The 16,412-nt window shown below is 44.3% G+C and overlaps 1 protein-coding gene across 3 annotated transcripts in view; it reads left to right on the top strand.

The window, feature by feature from the left end:
* Positions 1-7,373, top strand: part of grm2a (glutamate receptor, metabotropic 2a) — a 134,799-nt gene extending 127,426 nt beyond the window's left edge. For all 3 annotated transcript variants that reach the window (XM_087994530.1, XM_043708473.2, XM_087994532.1), the window contains 2 exons: positions 4,330-4,504; positions 5,463-7,373. In XM_087994530.1, coding sequence (XP_087850656.1) covers positions 4,330-4,504; positions 5,463-5,536 — 249 coding nt within the window. In that variant the 3' untranslated portion in view covers positions 5,537-7,373. The remainder of the gene's footprint in view (positions 1-4,329; positions 4,505-5,462) is intronic.
* The last annotated feature ends 9,039 nt before the right edge of the window (positions 7,374-16,412 follow it).

The following is a 16,412-nucleotide window of genomic DNA, read 5'->3' as shown; positions in this document are numbered from 1 at the left end:
GATATGGAAGATATAGACTGTAGGGAAATAGTTGGTGACATCTTGCAAAATGTCCAGATTACAGAGGAGGAAATGCTGGACGTTGAAACGGTTAAAGGTGGATAAATCCCCAGGACCTGATCAGGTGTACCTGAGAACTATGTGGGAAGCTAGAGAAGTGATTGCAGGGCCTCTTGCTGAGATATTTGTATCATCGATAGTCACAGGTGAGGTGCCGGAAGACTGGAGGTTGGCAAACGTGGTGGTACTGTTTAAGAAGGGCGGTAAAGACAAGCCAGGGAACTATAGACCTGCGAGCCTGACCTCGGTGGTGGGCAAGCTGATGGAGGGAATCCTGAGGGACAAGATGTACATGTATTTGGAAAGGCAAAGACTGATTAGGAATAGTCAACATGGCTTTGTGTGTGGGAAATCATGTCTCACAAACTTGTTTGAATTTTTTGAAGCAGTAACAAAGAGGATTGATGAGGGCAGATCACTGGATGTGATCTATATGGCGTTCGATAAGGTTCCCCATGGGAGACTGATTAGCAAGGTTAGATCTCATGGAATACAGGGAGGACGAGCCATTTGGGTACAGAACTGGCTCAAAGGTAGAAGACAGAGGGTGGTGGAGGGTTGTTTTTCAGACTGGACGCCTGTGACCAGTGGATTGCCACAAGGATTGGTGCTAGGTTCCCTACTTTTTATCATTTACATAAATGATTTGGATGTGAGCATAAGAGGGACAGTTAGTAAGTTTGCAGATGACACCAAAATTGGAGGTGTAGTGGACAGCGAAGAGGGTTTCCTCAGATTACAACACGATCTTGACCAGATGGACCAATGGGCTGAGAAGTGGCAGATGGAGTTTAATTCAGATAAATGCGAGGTGCTGCATTTTGGGAAAGCAAATCTTAGCAGGACTTATACACTTAATGGTAAGGTCTTAGGGAGTGTTGCTGAACAAAGAGACCTTGGAGTGCAGGTTCATAGCTCCTTGAAAGTGGAGTTGCAGATAGATAGGATAGTGAAGAAGGCGTTTGGTATGCTCTCCTTTATTGGTCAGAGTATTGAGTACAGGAGTTGGGAGGTCATGTTGCAGCTGTACAGGACATTGGTTAGGCCGCTGTTGGAATATTGCGTGCAATTCTGGTCTCCTTCCTATCGGAAAGATGTTGTGAAACTTGAAAGGGTTCAGAAAAGATTTACAAGGATGTTGCCAGGGTTGGAGGATTTAAACTATAGGGAGAGGCTGAACAGGCTGGGACTGTTTTCCCTGGAACGTCGGAGACTGAGGGGTGACCTTATAGAGGTTTACAAAATTATGAAGGGCATGGGTGGGGTAAATAGGCAAAGTCTTTTACCTGGAGTTAGGGAGTCCAGAACTAGAGGGCATAGGTTTAGGGTGAGAGGGGAAAGATATAAAAGAAACCTAAGGGGCAACTTTTTCATGCAGAGGGTGGTACGTGTATGGAATGAGCTGCCAGAGGAAGTGGTGGAGGCTGGTACAATTGCAACATTTAAGAGGCATTTGGATGGGTATATGAATAGGAAGGGTTTGGAGGGATATGGGCTGGGTGCTGACAGGTGGGACTAGATTGGGTTGGGATATCTGGTCGGCATGGACGGGTTGGACCGAGGGGTCTGTTTCCATGTTGTACACCTAGATGTGGCTTCATTGCCAACTGGGAAAAGGTGGCTTTGGGATGTGGGTCAGTGAATGTCTGGAATTGGTTTGAGACTGCCCAAGACGGTCTGCCATTGAATACTTCCATCACCTGTGCTGGGGGAGGTTTCAGTCCGTCTTCGGGAATCTAAAGGGGAGATGATGGTGTTTCATGCTGAGCTCCGTGCAGTGGTTTCAGACAGCTCACTGATTCCCCCTGCTGCTACCTCTGACCTCCGCTGCTTTATTTAGTTTCCACTGGCTCCTCCTCACAGTTCTGATTTAAATCTACCTTCACAGCTTCTCTGCACTTCCCCCACCTCCCCCCCCCCCCGCCAACACAGCCCACATCTCAACTCTCCATGTAAGACCTATTGACATTTACGACCCAATCACCCCCATTACCCTTCCCTTCATGACTTGCCCTCCGCTCCTGCCTGTACCTGTGATCTGGACATGGTTACCTAACACCCACAAAGTTAAAATTTACAGTTGATGTGCACTTTTGTTTGTCAATTATATGAATGATTTAGCTGAGAGGAGGCATGTATTGTAAGTTTGCAGATGACACCAAAATTGGTGGTTTCGTGGACAGTGAAGAAGGTTAGCTAAGATTATGAAGAGATCTTGATCTTGATTGGGTCAACGGGCTGAAGAGTGGCAGATGGAGTTTAATTTGGATAAATGTGAGGAATTGCATTTTGGGAAAACAAGAACAGGACTTATACAATTAAAAGAAGGTCCTTGGGTGGTGTTGTAGAACAGAGAGACCTTGGGGTTCAGGTGCATAATTCTTTGAAATTTGCATCACATACAGACAGGGTGGTTAAGAAGGCCTTTAGTGCGCTTCCCTTCATCATTCAGAGCTTTGAGTATAGGCGTTGGGAGGTTATGCTGAGGTTGTGCAAGGTGTTAGTGAGGCCTCTTCTGGAGTACTGCGTAAAGTTCTGGTTGCCTGGTTTTAGGAAGGATATTATTAAACAGGAGAGGGTTTCGAAAAACATTTACCAGGATATTGCCGGGAATGGAGGGCTGGATAGGCTGGGACTTCTGTCCCTGCAGCGTCGGTGGCTGAGGAGTGACCTTATAGAGGTTTATAAAATCATGAGGGGTATAGATAAGGTGAATGGTAGATGTCTTTTCCTGAGGGAGGGGGATTTCAAGACTCAGGGATATATTTTTTAAGGTGAGAGGAGAAAGATTTAAAAAAGACATGAGGAGCAATTGTTTTACACAGAGAGTGGTTCAGGTGTGTAATGAACTTTCAGAGAAAATGGTGGATGCAAGTGCAGTTGCAACATTTAAAAGACATTTGGATAAGTACATGAATAAGAAAGGTTTAGAGGGATATGGACCAAGTATAGGCAGATGGGACTAGTTTAGTTTGGGATTATGGTCGAAATGGACTGGTTGGACTGAAGGGTTTGTTTTCGTGCTGTGTAATTCTGTGACTATGATTAGTTGACGCATCTTTCAGACAGATACTGTGTGAAGCGTGAAATGAGTACAATTCTCATCTCTTGAGCAGTGATCTTTACACCGGGTTACTCATCCAGCAAGAATCGCCAACATCACGGTAAATATTGTCGTCACAATGAGTCAGGTTTCGCTCTGCTGAAAACACAGCCTGTTGACATGTTGTTGGATTTCTGTAACTATAGCTCATTATTCCTCTTTGTTCTTACCCCTCTCTGACTCTATAATAACACGGGCTGGCAGATGAGCTGTTCATTTTGGGTGTAGTCCTTAAAGGAAGGCAGCAGTTGTGTGTCACTGAGTCATTTACCGCATCTGACATTTCACCTTAAAAGGGAAGATCTGGCCAGCTATCTATTTTTGCTTCTTTAATCTCAGAGTATGGCATTGATAAAGCTGGCACCTGTCGCCCGTTGCTGGCTTCCTGGGGATAAGGGTGTTTGTTTCCAGATGGAGACATGGTCTTAACTTGCTGAGGAGGGTGGGGGTTAAGAGTCAGTGACAACGATGAACCACTTCAGCCACATTTAATGTTCACATCTAATCTCTGTGAGTCACTCCAGCCAGTGCATTGCTCCAGAACTGCAGACACTGTTAGCAGAAGGCCACATCTGCACACAGCAGGATCCCACAAACATTGTTTCAATTGCAATTTCTTGATCAGCAGGGTTAGCAGTGACTCCCCATCCTCGATGAAGATGAGGTGAGCTGCCTTTGTGCCTTACAGACCGACAATACCGCTGGGAAGGGAATTCCAGGATTTTGAACCAGTGACACCGAGGGAATAGTGATACATTTTCCAAGTCAGGATGATGAGCGGCTTGGAGAGGAACTTGCAGGGGGTAGTGTTCCCATGTATCTGCTGCCCGAGTCCCTCTGGGTGGCATCCCGGAAGGCAACCCCAGTAACACCAGTGAATACCACCGACTGGTCTGACTCATCTTGTATACTTCAAAATGGAATTCCAGTGTGACCAGAACACCCATTTCCCATGTTGTTTGAGAGGCTGGTGCTTCTCATTTCGAAAGTGATAAGTTTCTATCTCCATGGAGATGGGCCTGGCTTTGGTTGAGCATTGACTCTTTCATGGGGAGAAAACGCTGGTGAAATGTGTGTGGGGCTTTGGGTGTGCAGTAGCATCTGAAGGTGGGTCGTTTGTTTTTGGATCTCACTCAGTCTGTATTGTCTGTCTCCCCTCCTTGCAGGTCCAAACCACCACCATGTGTATCTCCGTCAGCCTGAGTGGCTCAGTTGTGCTGGGATGTCTGTTTGCCCCGAAAGTCCACATCATTCTCTTCCAGCCTCAGAAAAATGTGGTGACTCATCGCGTGACCACCAGCCGCTTCAGTGTGACTGGCTCGGGGACTGCCCACTCCCACGGTGAGTGCCACCCTGCACCACGGCTGAGCTTCCAAGATCACCTCCTTCATCCTTCACATAAATCTTTCCTTTCTGCTTCCTTCCTTCCTTCCTTCCTGTTCCCTGTTACTGGCTTTGTGTTGCAGAGTTTGGTCCCTAGATCTACTCATCTTCACACCTGAGTGACCAAGTGAAACATGTGGGCAGTGGAGGAGGAGGCACAGCAATGAGTCTGATCCCCCTTTCCCTTCTCCATAAGGCTGGGTGGAGGGCACTGAAGACAACTGTGAATCCCCTTTGCACCGTGTGCCCAAAGCAGGCATAGATACAAGGCCAAATGTCCGAGCATGTGGACTCCAGTAGATGTTGAGACAGTGGTGGTGGCATTGTGCCATCTGCAAGTATTGATGGACACCCAGCAACAATCCATTGAGGGGGTTAGGGATGGGCGCTGGAAGGAGCTTCTATGTTTGATTGCTAATGGCTACGAAGGTCAGCCCTTGAGAGGCTGGAGCCATGGATGAAGCTGCCAAGTGAAGTTGTGAGTTATTGCTTTTGGCATTGGCATAGATTGCCAAGCTGCAGTGGGTAATCATGGAACACCCCCACAGGAGATGTCACTGAAACATAGGTACGTAAGAAATAGGAGCAGGAGTAGGTTATTTGGCCCATCGAGCCTCCTATCCCGTTTGAACAGTTCTTTTCCCTAAGCACCATGTTCCTCCACTATCCCCACATTGTCATTAGTCACCTGAAACCTCTCGATTTTGGTCTTGAGTGATTGAACTCTGGGGTAGGAAGTTCCAAAGAATGACCACCTCTGATTGAGGAAATTCCTCCTCAGTTTGGTCCCAACAAACCAGCCGAGGGCGAAAGATCTTTCCCACACCTCCCAGTCACACCCCACCAGAATTTTGCAAGCTTACAATGAGATAATGGGACAACACTGCTCAGCTAAACTTGTGATTCCATTTTGCAGTTTCCGCTGCACACCATGTGCCGACTGTATGCAATGGACGAGAAATCGTGGACTCCACAACTTCATCGTTATGAGGACAGGACAGAGAGAGCTGCTTCCCTGCCACTAACACCACCCATTGTGCTGTGTAACCCACTCCTCCCCACATACACCCTTCACCGTGACTCCTCCACAGATGTGCACAAAGTTAAGGTCTTTCTGTGGCAAAACCAACCATTACATTCAATGTATAAAAGGAGGTTTTTACTAAGTAGACTTCTTGTGAATTAGTACGTGCTCTTGTAACTAATGTAAATAAAGTGTCTTTTTTTTTTAATGAATATTGTAACCTAGTCACTGGTAACTAGTTCTAAACTAGTGTCAAGTCAGTGGAGTCATTAGGAGGAAATATTAACAAGTCGATCCCCATAATATAAGACATTCTGGCAGCTAATAGATTCCTAGTGACTCCCTGATATTAAAATAAATTGTCTGTGATTTATTTTTATGAAGATTCTAGCCCCCTGCTCCCTCCTTCACCTTGCCCACTCTCTTGCTCTCTCTCCTGAGATGGCTGACTTGGTCGCACTTTACATTGGCTGAATTCTCCCACTCTGTCCCTGGGTCAGTGGGATCTCTCAGGTTTTCCACTCACGATGAGTCGCAGTCTCCTTTTCTGTTGCGATGACAGAATTTTTGAAGTATTCAAATGGCTTTGATCATATTGATAGTGAGAAGCCATTTTCATTGGCGTGAGGAGAGTCAGTGACCAGAATATAAGTGCCAAGTAAAATTAGAGTCCCAAGGCTTGTGATGAGGAGAAAACATTTCTCCTCATCAGGAATCCACTTCTTAAATAGGTGGTGGAACTAACCTTCCAAAGGGAGATAATGAAAGGGGAAAGCATTGCAAGTCAATGGGGAAAAGAGCAGGTGAGCGGGACCAATTGGAGATGATGGGCTGAATGGTCTCAGTGCTTGGAGGTTCTATGATTTTGTAGGAAATCCTCTAATTCTGGGTGAAAATCACCATCCTTGGGCCTTGGCAACTCCTGTTGGGAGTCACTATGTCATTGCTAATCACTCTCCCGCCAAGAAGCCAGTCTTGATGACCCCTGATGGTGAGTGGTGCTGGGATCTACCCAGGGCTAGCAGCACAACTGCCTCTCATTTGATGTACAAACACTGTGGACTTGACACCAGGACGAACCCACCGGGGGCTGGCACAGCCACCTTGGCAGCTGCTTACCTTTCCCCAGCCCCGGATAATTCTTGTTCCTCCTTCGCCTGCTGATAAGAGATGAAGTGGTGTACTACACCGAACAAACCATAGCTTCATACCATGCAGCAAAAAAAGAGGCCACTCATTCCATATTGTTAGCACCAGCTCATTCTCAAAGAGCTGTCCAATTAATATGCTGCCCTCCTTCCCCATTCCTTTATAAATCTTTCCTTTCCAAGTATTTATTTAATTCCCTTTTCAACGTCCCCATAATAAATTCTATTCAGGTAATCTTCCAATGACCTCTTGAATGCTTTGATTCTCTGACCACAACACCATATTTCAGAGCACAATTTTTTTGACCAATAGCAAGTAGGGGATAGTGGATGTATTGGCCAATGGATACAATCCTGAAGCAGGGCCATTGGCCATGTTAGCTCTATCTCTCTCCCCACATGCTTTCAAATCTGCTGAGCTCTCAAGTATCTTTGTTTCTACTTTTTTACTGGTGGCACGGTTACTCAATAAGTTAGCACTGCTGCTTCACAGCCACAGGGGCCCGGGTTTAATTCCAGCCTTGGTCGATTGTCTATGTGGAGTCTGCACATTTTCTCTGTGTCTGTGTGAGTTTCCTCCAGTTTCCTCCTACAGTCCAAAGACGAGCAGGTTAGGTGGATTGGGCCAAGGTAAATAGAGATTGCAGGGATGGGGTGGGTCTGGGTGGGATGTTCTTCAGAGGGTTGGTGCAGACCCAGTGGTCTGAATAGTCCGTTTCTGCACTGTAGGGATTCTATGAAGATGATTGGCACACAACTTGTGAAGAATATGTTTTGCATCTTTTGTGTTAAGAGAACATAGGTGCAGTGAGACCTGAGCATTGCTGGTATTGTGTTGATTGTTTAATTGCTCAGTTTGGTCCCTAATGTGACAATAGCCAGTAATTGTAAGATCTATTGGACCATAGTACTGCTTACTCATTACAGAGAGAAGGCAGGCGGTGCTTCACCTGAAGTGCTCCGTCAGAATTGTACAGGTCTGCTATCATGTTGTTTGTTTATATTTAAAGCAGTGTTCGGGGTGGTCCAGGTGACTCAGTGAATACAGCATAAATTGTTTATTACAAATCTGAGAGAAATTTCAAATGATTAAGAGTAAGGAAAGCACAGTAAGGAACGCATGTTTAACATTGGCTATGGAGTCCAGCAAGATTAGGGAAAGCAGTGTGGTCAGGGAGATTGAAGACACTTGAAAACTTTTTTAGTTTGAATAGCTGACATTCCAAACAGAAAGCTTTAGAGGAGATGCTATTAGCTCCCCATAGTATATACAACTTTGCAACCTTAGTGGTCAGTAACATACATTGTTAATATCTCGCTCCTCTTTTCCTGACTGTGAGAATGAAGTGTTATTTCAGAAGTTTTACTTTCAAAAGAATTCACAAAAATCAAATTTCTATCAAAATGCTGTGTGGGGAACAGGAAGTCAGAGACAGTCTGATTTTCAAATACTCTAAGGAGATAAAAGGATATCAGAAAGGCCAGACTAATTAAGGAAATCAGAAGGCAGGACGTTAATGAGACTGGGGACAACAGAGTGAGCAGGGAGACCACTCATCCAGATGTGCTATCATCCAGGCAGAGACGGAAAACACCCAGGATCTACCTTAACCCCTGTCTCTGGCTTCCTCCGCTATCTCCCCATTGTCAGCACTGGATCATCAGCAATCTCCTCCAATCAAATACTGAGCTCACTGCCAGCACAGATCAAAGATTTGCAATGGCAATGTTTACAGCAAAGGAGACCAGACAAGTAAAGAAGGAGAAAAGTGAAGGCTCTGCAAAATACGGAATGGGTTGGTGGGATCTGACAGAAACAAGCCCCTCTCAGCAATGACAAAACATGAGGCAGCCATCCATAAAAACTACAGGGACCATCCAACAAATTATCCTTCTCCAGGACAACCCCACTGGAACAAGCTGCCAATGGAGATAGTCATAACTCCAACTCTTGAAATCTCCACAAGCCATCTTTAGGTTTTGGTTACAGTTTGCATTGTCAGGGTGACAACCTCAGTGAGTGAAAACACATGGAACTGTTGGTGGAATATAGATATTGGTCTGTGACCCTGATCAAACAAGCTCTTTTGTTCCCTAGCCAACCACATCCCCCAGCCCCCCCCCCCCACGCCCCCAACGGGTTCTTCCCACTCCTTGGCAACCGTCTGCCTGGACCAAACTCTCTACTGCGTGATATTCAACCTCGAGCTGAATTTCCAACATCCCTCCCCCGGCACTAAGTTTCAACCTTTGTAACGTGCTGTGACTCCAGCCCTGCCTCAGCTTCTCTCCTGCTCTATTCCCCCTAGCCTTCCAATATGTTCCTGACAGCTTCCCAAGTTCCATTCAAAGCCAGAGTAAGATCATCCAAACCTCTGTCACTATATCCTAATGCTCAGCCACTCCCATTCCTCTGTTGGTCTTACAGCTTGCTGACCTGCATGGGCTCTTAGTTAAATAACATCTTGGTTTTTTGACATATCTTATCCTTGTTTGCAAAGTCTCCACGGTCCCTGGCTTCACTATCTCTGCAGAGGTCTCCCAATTCTGTCCTCTAAAGGGCTCTATGTTCTGAAATTCTCTTCCTAAATAGTTCCACCTCTTCTGCCTCACATCCTCTCCCTTTTAAGTCACTGCTTCAATCTTTAGCTAATGTTTCGGATATCTGCCAATCACCTTAGTGAGATTCCATGTTGAATTTGGCTCAGTCATGCTCTTGAAACACTTCAGGGAGTTTCACTCAGTTAGTGCCTCTGAAGACACAAGTTATTGTTGACATGAAAGAGATCGGGGACCTTAGTGTCACCAAGGAGACTGACCCAGTGAGCATATCGGATTCTCAAAGTTGCACAGATTCTCAAAGGGCCCGATGCCACCCAGATAGACCATGGGAATTAATCTCTTCGAAAAACCACTTCACATCCTTCTTTTTCAGACCCAATACCCGCCATACACTCTGGTAGCAACTGTTCTGCACGAAACGAGTGCCAACATAGAGTAAGGGATGGACAGCCAGACGATCGGGTGATAAGGAAGCTCTTCATTCACAGTGTTGTGAGTCTTTGGAATTTTCTTCCCCAGAGGAACGTGACTGTTTGGTCAACGAATATATTCAAGACTGAATTAGATCCCGAGTTTGTGGGACTGAGCCAGTGAGCAGTATAAGGGATAGGGTGGGAATGTGAAGTCGAGGTGGAAGTTTAGCACAATGGGCCAAATGGCTCCTGCGATCTTATCAAAATTGCTGCTCTTTAAATGGTGCTAGCCGACTAAAGCACACGGGCAGTTCAGTGGGACTCTGCATAACGTCTTGTTTTGCAAGATCACTTGCAATGAGCTGTCAGCCATGTCTCATTGTAAAGAACTCAGCACTGTAATCTCAGAAAGCTGTGTGCATAGTCCCTGCTCCAGGCGTCTGAGCACATCATTGAGGCTGATACTGCAGGGCAGAGTGTTATACAAACTCAGTTTTCAGGCTGAGATAGATTTTTAAATTAAGGAATCAAAGGTTAGAGAGAAAAGGCAGGAAAGTGGAGTTAGGGTTGTTGGATCAGTTTATCAGGCACTGGATGGCAGAGATGGGCTAAATGGCCTCCAATGTTCCATGCAGTGCAGAGTGAGTGCTGCATTACTGAAGGCGCTGTTTCTTTATTGTTACATTAAACCGAAGCCCTTACTCCTCTCTCAGTACAGACGACACGACCTGAAGAATGGGAAGGGTTTTACTCAATGCCCTGACATTGGATCATGTTTTTCATTGTTACGCCTTGACGCTAGTCCTTCACAAAGGAGTTGCAGTGTTTTCTTACACTCAGCTCAAATTTCCAACAGCTGCTGCTGGCTTTGGGTGGTGAAAGGTACTAGAGCAATGCAGGCCTGCACTGGAGTTTGAAACGAGAAATTGGGAAGTCAGGATTGAATTCAGAATGAGGCTGAGAAATGAGAAAGTGACCAACTTGTGACTGACCAGGATGATGGAGTAAACACACGCCAGGCTGTTCAAGTAAATTACAGGCACTGAGGAGAACTGGGTTAAAATAAAAACACCAAAGAACGTCAAACACAACATGATGTGCAGGGGCATTAAGATCAGCATGACAAAGACACAAAGGGGCTTGGGCCATCAGTGTGCCAGTATAGCAGTACAGACACTGGAATAGTTAGGTAGATGAAGGTAGCACAGTCAGGCATCAGTGCTTGCAGTGTTCCCAAGACATCAGAGTTCCAGAATCAGCCCAGGAGCTTTCAAACACATCCTGTTGTAGAGTGTGTGTGGAACGTTCCCTGTAAAAGTTTTCAATTTGTACTGAATCAGTGCTGAATGTTTTATTGGAAATCTTCAAGGTGTTTAGTGTTTTTTTTATGAAGCTGAATTCATATTTTGTAAGTATTTCAAAGCAAAGGTGCTGAATAAAATCCAGGCAGAGAAAACAAAACCCTCTTGGTGCTGATTTCTCCTGCTCTCTCTACACACTGAAATCACATGCAATTACATTGAGGTCAAACAGTGGAGCTATTGTCTATTGATCACTTATCAATGGCTTATGAAGAATTGGGCATGTATAACTAATAACCTTATTTGTGGCAATCACTAGCATAACAATTAAAGATATTTTCATGATCATCAGGTGGATTAAGGTTTGGACTTTATAACAAATGCATTCATGGGATGTAGGCATCACTGGCTAGACAAACATTTACTGCCCATCCTATTGCTAACTTTTTAATTATTAAGAGTTATGGAGAACGGGCAGACAAGTGGAGTTGAGATTGAGATGAGATCAGCCCTGATCGTATTAAATGATAAAACAGGCTTGAGGGGCTGAATGGTCTATCCCAGCACCTACCTCCCCAATTGCACAGAGGGTAGTTAAGAGTTAACCACATTGCTATGGGTCTGGAGTCACATGTCAGGCCAGACCAGGTAAGGACGGCAGATTTCCTTCCTTAAAGGACATTAGTGAACCAGTTTTACAATAATCAACAATGATTGCGTGGTTGGCATTATTCCAGATTTAATTGAGTGCAAATTTTTTTCATCTGGCATGGTGGTGTTGAACCCATTGGGACATCAGCCTGGGGTTCTGGGTTACTAATACAGTGACGTTAGCATTACACCACCAGCTTAGTATTAGAATCAAAATGGAAGCACTGAGAGAACAATGCGTCATCTGAAATGTTTTGAAAATTGATTGAGTGGTTGAAGATGGAGATTGGGAGATGGATTGTTGAGTCTGTACATCCATCTTAACAGCTGATCTAAGGCAGAAGTTTACCTAGGACTAGAATATTACAGACTATCATGGATTAAAGAGTGGGCAAAACAGAGTTTGACCTGGGGAATGTGAGCTATGGTTCACTTTGAAAACAAGAATGAAAATTGGATTATTTTCCAAATTCTGGGAGGGCAGAAGGAGCACAAATATTCGGAGTTGGGAAAGCTGCCCCACAACGTACAAACAAACGATCAGAAAAAGCGAATAAGATGTTGGATTTCATTTAAAGTGGGCTGGAATATGGAAAGGAAAGAGAAAATGAAAAAATGGTGAGGTCAGACTGTATAAACTTGGTTAATGAATAATTGAATTGTTCCACTCTCTATTTAGATGCATTCTCAACGCAAATATAAATCAGTGAAAGCTCCTGATGTTTATTACTCAGGAGGTAACAAAACAGTAAAACCCAAGTCATTGCAAAAACATACAATATACATACGCCTGAGGAAGTAATAAGTCAAATGCACTGACAGATGGTTATTCTGCTTGCACCATGTGTTGTTTCTTTTCTGGTGAAATTAAACCAGAAGAAAAAAATAGAAATCAGTGCAATGCATTGTCAACAATTACTGAAACAAACAATTTAAATGTTGAAATGTTTGGCCATGAATTGAATGGAGGGGAAAGTACACAGTTGCCTCACACAAAGGAAACAACTGCCAAAAGCAGCCCCATGTTTCAGGGCAGTCAGCCTTATCTATTGGGCGGCATGGTGGCACAGTGGTTAGCACTGCTGCCTCACAGCGCCATTGACCCGGGTTCAATTCCCGCCTCAGGTGACTCTCTGTGTGGAGTTTGTACATTCTCCCTGTGTCTGTGGGTTTCCTCCGGGTGCTCTGGTTTCCTCCCAAGTAGGTTAGCTGAATTGGCCATGCCAAATTGCCCGTAGTGTTAGGTGTAGGGGAATGGGTCCGGGTGGGTTGTGCTTCGGCGAGTCGGTGTGGACTTGTTGGGCCGAAGGGCCTGTTTCCACACTGTAAGTAATCTAATCTAATCTGCAGTAGAGGGAAAGGTTTCTGTTCAAGTGTCAAAAACAATTGCATCAGCTTCACGGAAACTATTTCTGGGGATTGGGCATGTATCACATTTCAATAAGATTGAAGCAAAAGATACCTCCCTCAGTTAGGCATTCATAAATAGGTCTTTTCATTTGCAAATGACAACCTACATTATAATTGTTGGATCAACTTCCCATAGATACTCAGTTGTGAACCACTAATGTACAATCAAACTCAACTAGATGTGATGGGCGTGCACAGAACAGGCAACAACGTTTCCTGATGAAGGGCTTTTGCCCGAAACGTCGATTTCTCCTCAGATGCTGCCTGACCTGCTGTGCTTTTCCAGCGCCACTCTAATCTTGATTTACAGCAGAGGGTCCAAGTCTGTTGAATGAACACGAGGAAATAAACAATTCTCAGGTGAAGGAGCTTTAGAACAATGTAGAGAGGTAAGCTGTAAATACTGTTCAATTTTAATACAGTCATAGAGATGTACAGCACAGAGACAAACCCTTTGGTCCAACTTGTGCATGCTGATCAGATACCCCAAATTAATCTAGTCCCATTTGCCAGCATTTGGCCCATATTCCTCTAAAGAACATAAGAATATAAGACAAAGGAGCAGGAGTAGGCCATCTGGCCTATCAAGTCTGCTCCATCATTCAATATGATCCTGGCTGGTCTTTTCATGGACTCAGCTCCACTTCCCTGCCCTCTCACCCGAACCCTTAATTCCTTTCCTGTTCAAAAATCTACTGCTGCCTTAAAAACATTCAACAAGCTAGTCTCTACTGCTTCACTGGGCAGGGAATTCCACAGGTTCACAACCGTTTGGGTGAAGAAGCTCCTTTTCAACTCAGCCTGAAATGTACTTCCCCTTATTTTGAAGGTACACCCCTTAGTTTTAGTTTCACAACCTGTCTGCTTCAATCCTATCTATTCCCTTCATCATTTATATGTTTCTGTAAGATTCCCCTCATTCTTCTAAATTCCAGTGAGTACAGTCCCTGCCTACTCTATCTCTCTTCATATGGCAACCTTCACAATTCTGGAATCAACCTAGTGAACCTCCCGTACATCCCTCTAGTGCCAAGACATCTTTTCTCAAGTAAGGAGACCAAAACTGTACACAGTACACCAGGTGTGGCCTCACCAGCTGCAGCACAACCTTCCTATTCATGCACCTATCCAAATGGCTTTTAAATGTTGTAACTGAACCAGCCTCCACCAAATCCTCTGGCAGCATATTTCATACATGCATCACCCTCTGCATGAAAAAGTTGCCCCTTAGGTCACTTTTACATTTTTCTTCTCTCACCCTAAACATATGCCCTCTAGTTTTAGACTCCCCTACCTTGGGGAAAAGACCTTGTCTATTTATCCATTCCATGCCCCTCATGATTTTATAAACCTCTGTAAGGTCACCCCTCAGCCCCTGACGTTCCAGGGAAAATAGCCCCAAGTTTTTCAGCCTCTCCCTATAGCACAAACCCTCCAATCCTGGGCAACATCCTTACAAATCTTTTCTGAACCCTTTCAAGTTTCACAACATTTTTCCTATATCAGGGAGACCAGAATTGAATGCAATATTCTAAAAGTGGCTTAATGAATGTCCTGTACAAAAGGAACATGACCCCCCAAATCCTGTACTCAGTGCACTGACCAATAAAGGCAAGCGTACAAAATGCCTTCTTCACTATCCTGTCTACCTGTGACTCCATTTTAAAGGAACCAAGAACCTGCACTCCAAGCTCTCTTTGCTTGGCAACACTCCCTGGGACCTTACTATTAAGTGTTTAAGTATTGTCCTGATTTGCCCTAATACAATGCAGCACCTCATATTTTTCTAAATTAAACTCCATCTGCCCCTCCTCAGTCTATTTGCTCATCTGATCAAGGTCCTGATATACTCTGGGATAACCTTTTACACTGTCCACTACATCACCAATTTTGGTGTCATCTGCATACTTACTAACTGTACCTCATACTTTCACATCTAAATCATTTATATAAATGACAAAAAACAGTGGACTCAGCACCAATCCTTGTGGCACATCGCTGGTCACAAGTCTCCAGTCTGAAAAGCAACCCTCCACCACCATCTTCCATTTCCTACCTACAAGCCAATTTTGTATCCAAATGCATAGCTCTCCCTGTATTCCATGTGATCTAACCTTGTTAACTAGTCTACCATGTGGAACCTTGTTGGATGCTTAATGAAGTCTATATAGACAATGTCCACCGTCCTACCTTCGTAAATCTTCTTTATCGCTTCTTCAAAAATCAAACTAGTGAGACACGATTTCCCACGCACAAAACCATGTTGACTATCCTTAATCAGTCCTTGCTTTTCTAAATACACACAAATCCTGTCCCTCAGAATCCCCTCCAACAACTAATGAACCACTGGCATCAGGCTCAACAGTTTATAGTTCCCTGGCTTTTCCTTGCCATGTTTCTTTAATAATTGCACCACGTTGTCCAACCTCCAGTCTTCTGGCACCTCACCCGTGGGTATCAATGACACAAATATCTCAGCAAGAGGCCCAACAATCACTTCCCTACCTTTCCCCACAATGTTCTGGGATACACCTGAAGAGGTTACAGGGATCTTTCCATTTGTATGCACTTTAAGACATCCAGCATGTCCTCTTCCTCTATAATATGGACACTTTTCAAGATCTAATTGACACGGTAGAGGAATAAATGAATAGAGAAAATAAAAGAATTGTAATTTGCCTGTTCAGTAAACCGTCTCCTATGATTGATAACAGGCATTTATGAAATCCATGGACAATGAATTGTTCACAAGTAGTACTGTATACCTTGCTTGAATTCCAAAGTCACTGGTGAATGAAGACACTTGCAGCAGAATTCTCAGAATATTTGCTTATTTCATACAGACTGGGGTTCTTTGCTCAGAACCTTCAACAATTCAATAACTTGAGACAAACTCGAATTAATACTTATTTCTCCAGACCTCACAGCGTGTCTTTCCCTTGCAGTTGACCATCCAAAATCTTTCAGTCTTTCCCTGGATTGCAGATAGTTTCATTTGTGATCAGTTTTATGTTGCTTTCCAGTCCATTCAAGAAAATCTCCAGGCCCAGCTCCTTTGCTCCACCAGAGTAAGGGGTTGCTCCCCAACATCCTGAACTCCTTTAGGACATTTTGTTTTTGCAATGAAGCTGACTTCCTCAGTTTCTAAAAAAGCCCACCCCTTTAATGAACTGCAAGACTTTAAATATGACAATTTCTCGTTTAAATGGTTCTGGCAGATTCAGAAACTGTGTACCCCTCAGCCTATGTCTGTTAACATTATTGGATTGAATATTATGCACTGTATAATTTTCAGAAAGCCAGGTAGTGAAGGAGCAAACAGAGGCCAAACTTTACAGACTTTTACGAGCTTTTATT

Source organism: Chiloscyllium plagiosum, unplaced genomic scaffold, assembly GCF_037043375.1.
Source record: "Chiloscyllium plagiosum isolate Xiang-an unplaced genomic scaffold, Cpla_swu_hap1 HiC_scaffold_14, whole genome shotgun sequence".
NCBI lineage: Eukaryota > Metazoa > Chordata > Chondrichthyes > Orectolobiformes > Hemiscylliidae > Chiloscyllium > Chiloscyllium plagiosum.
The sequence above is the reverse complement of the archived record's forward strand: the minus strand, read 5'-3'. Positions and strand labels throughout refer to the sequence as shown.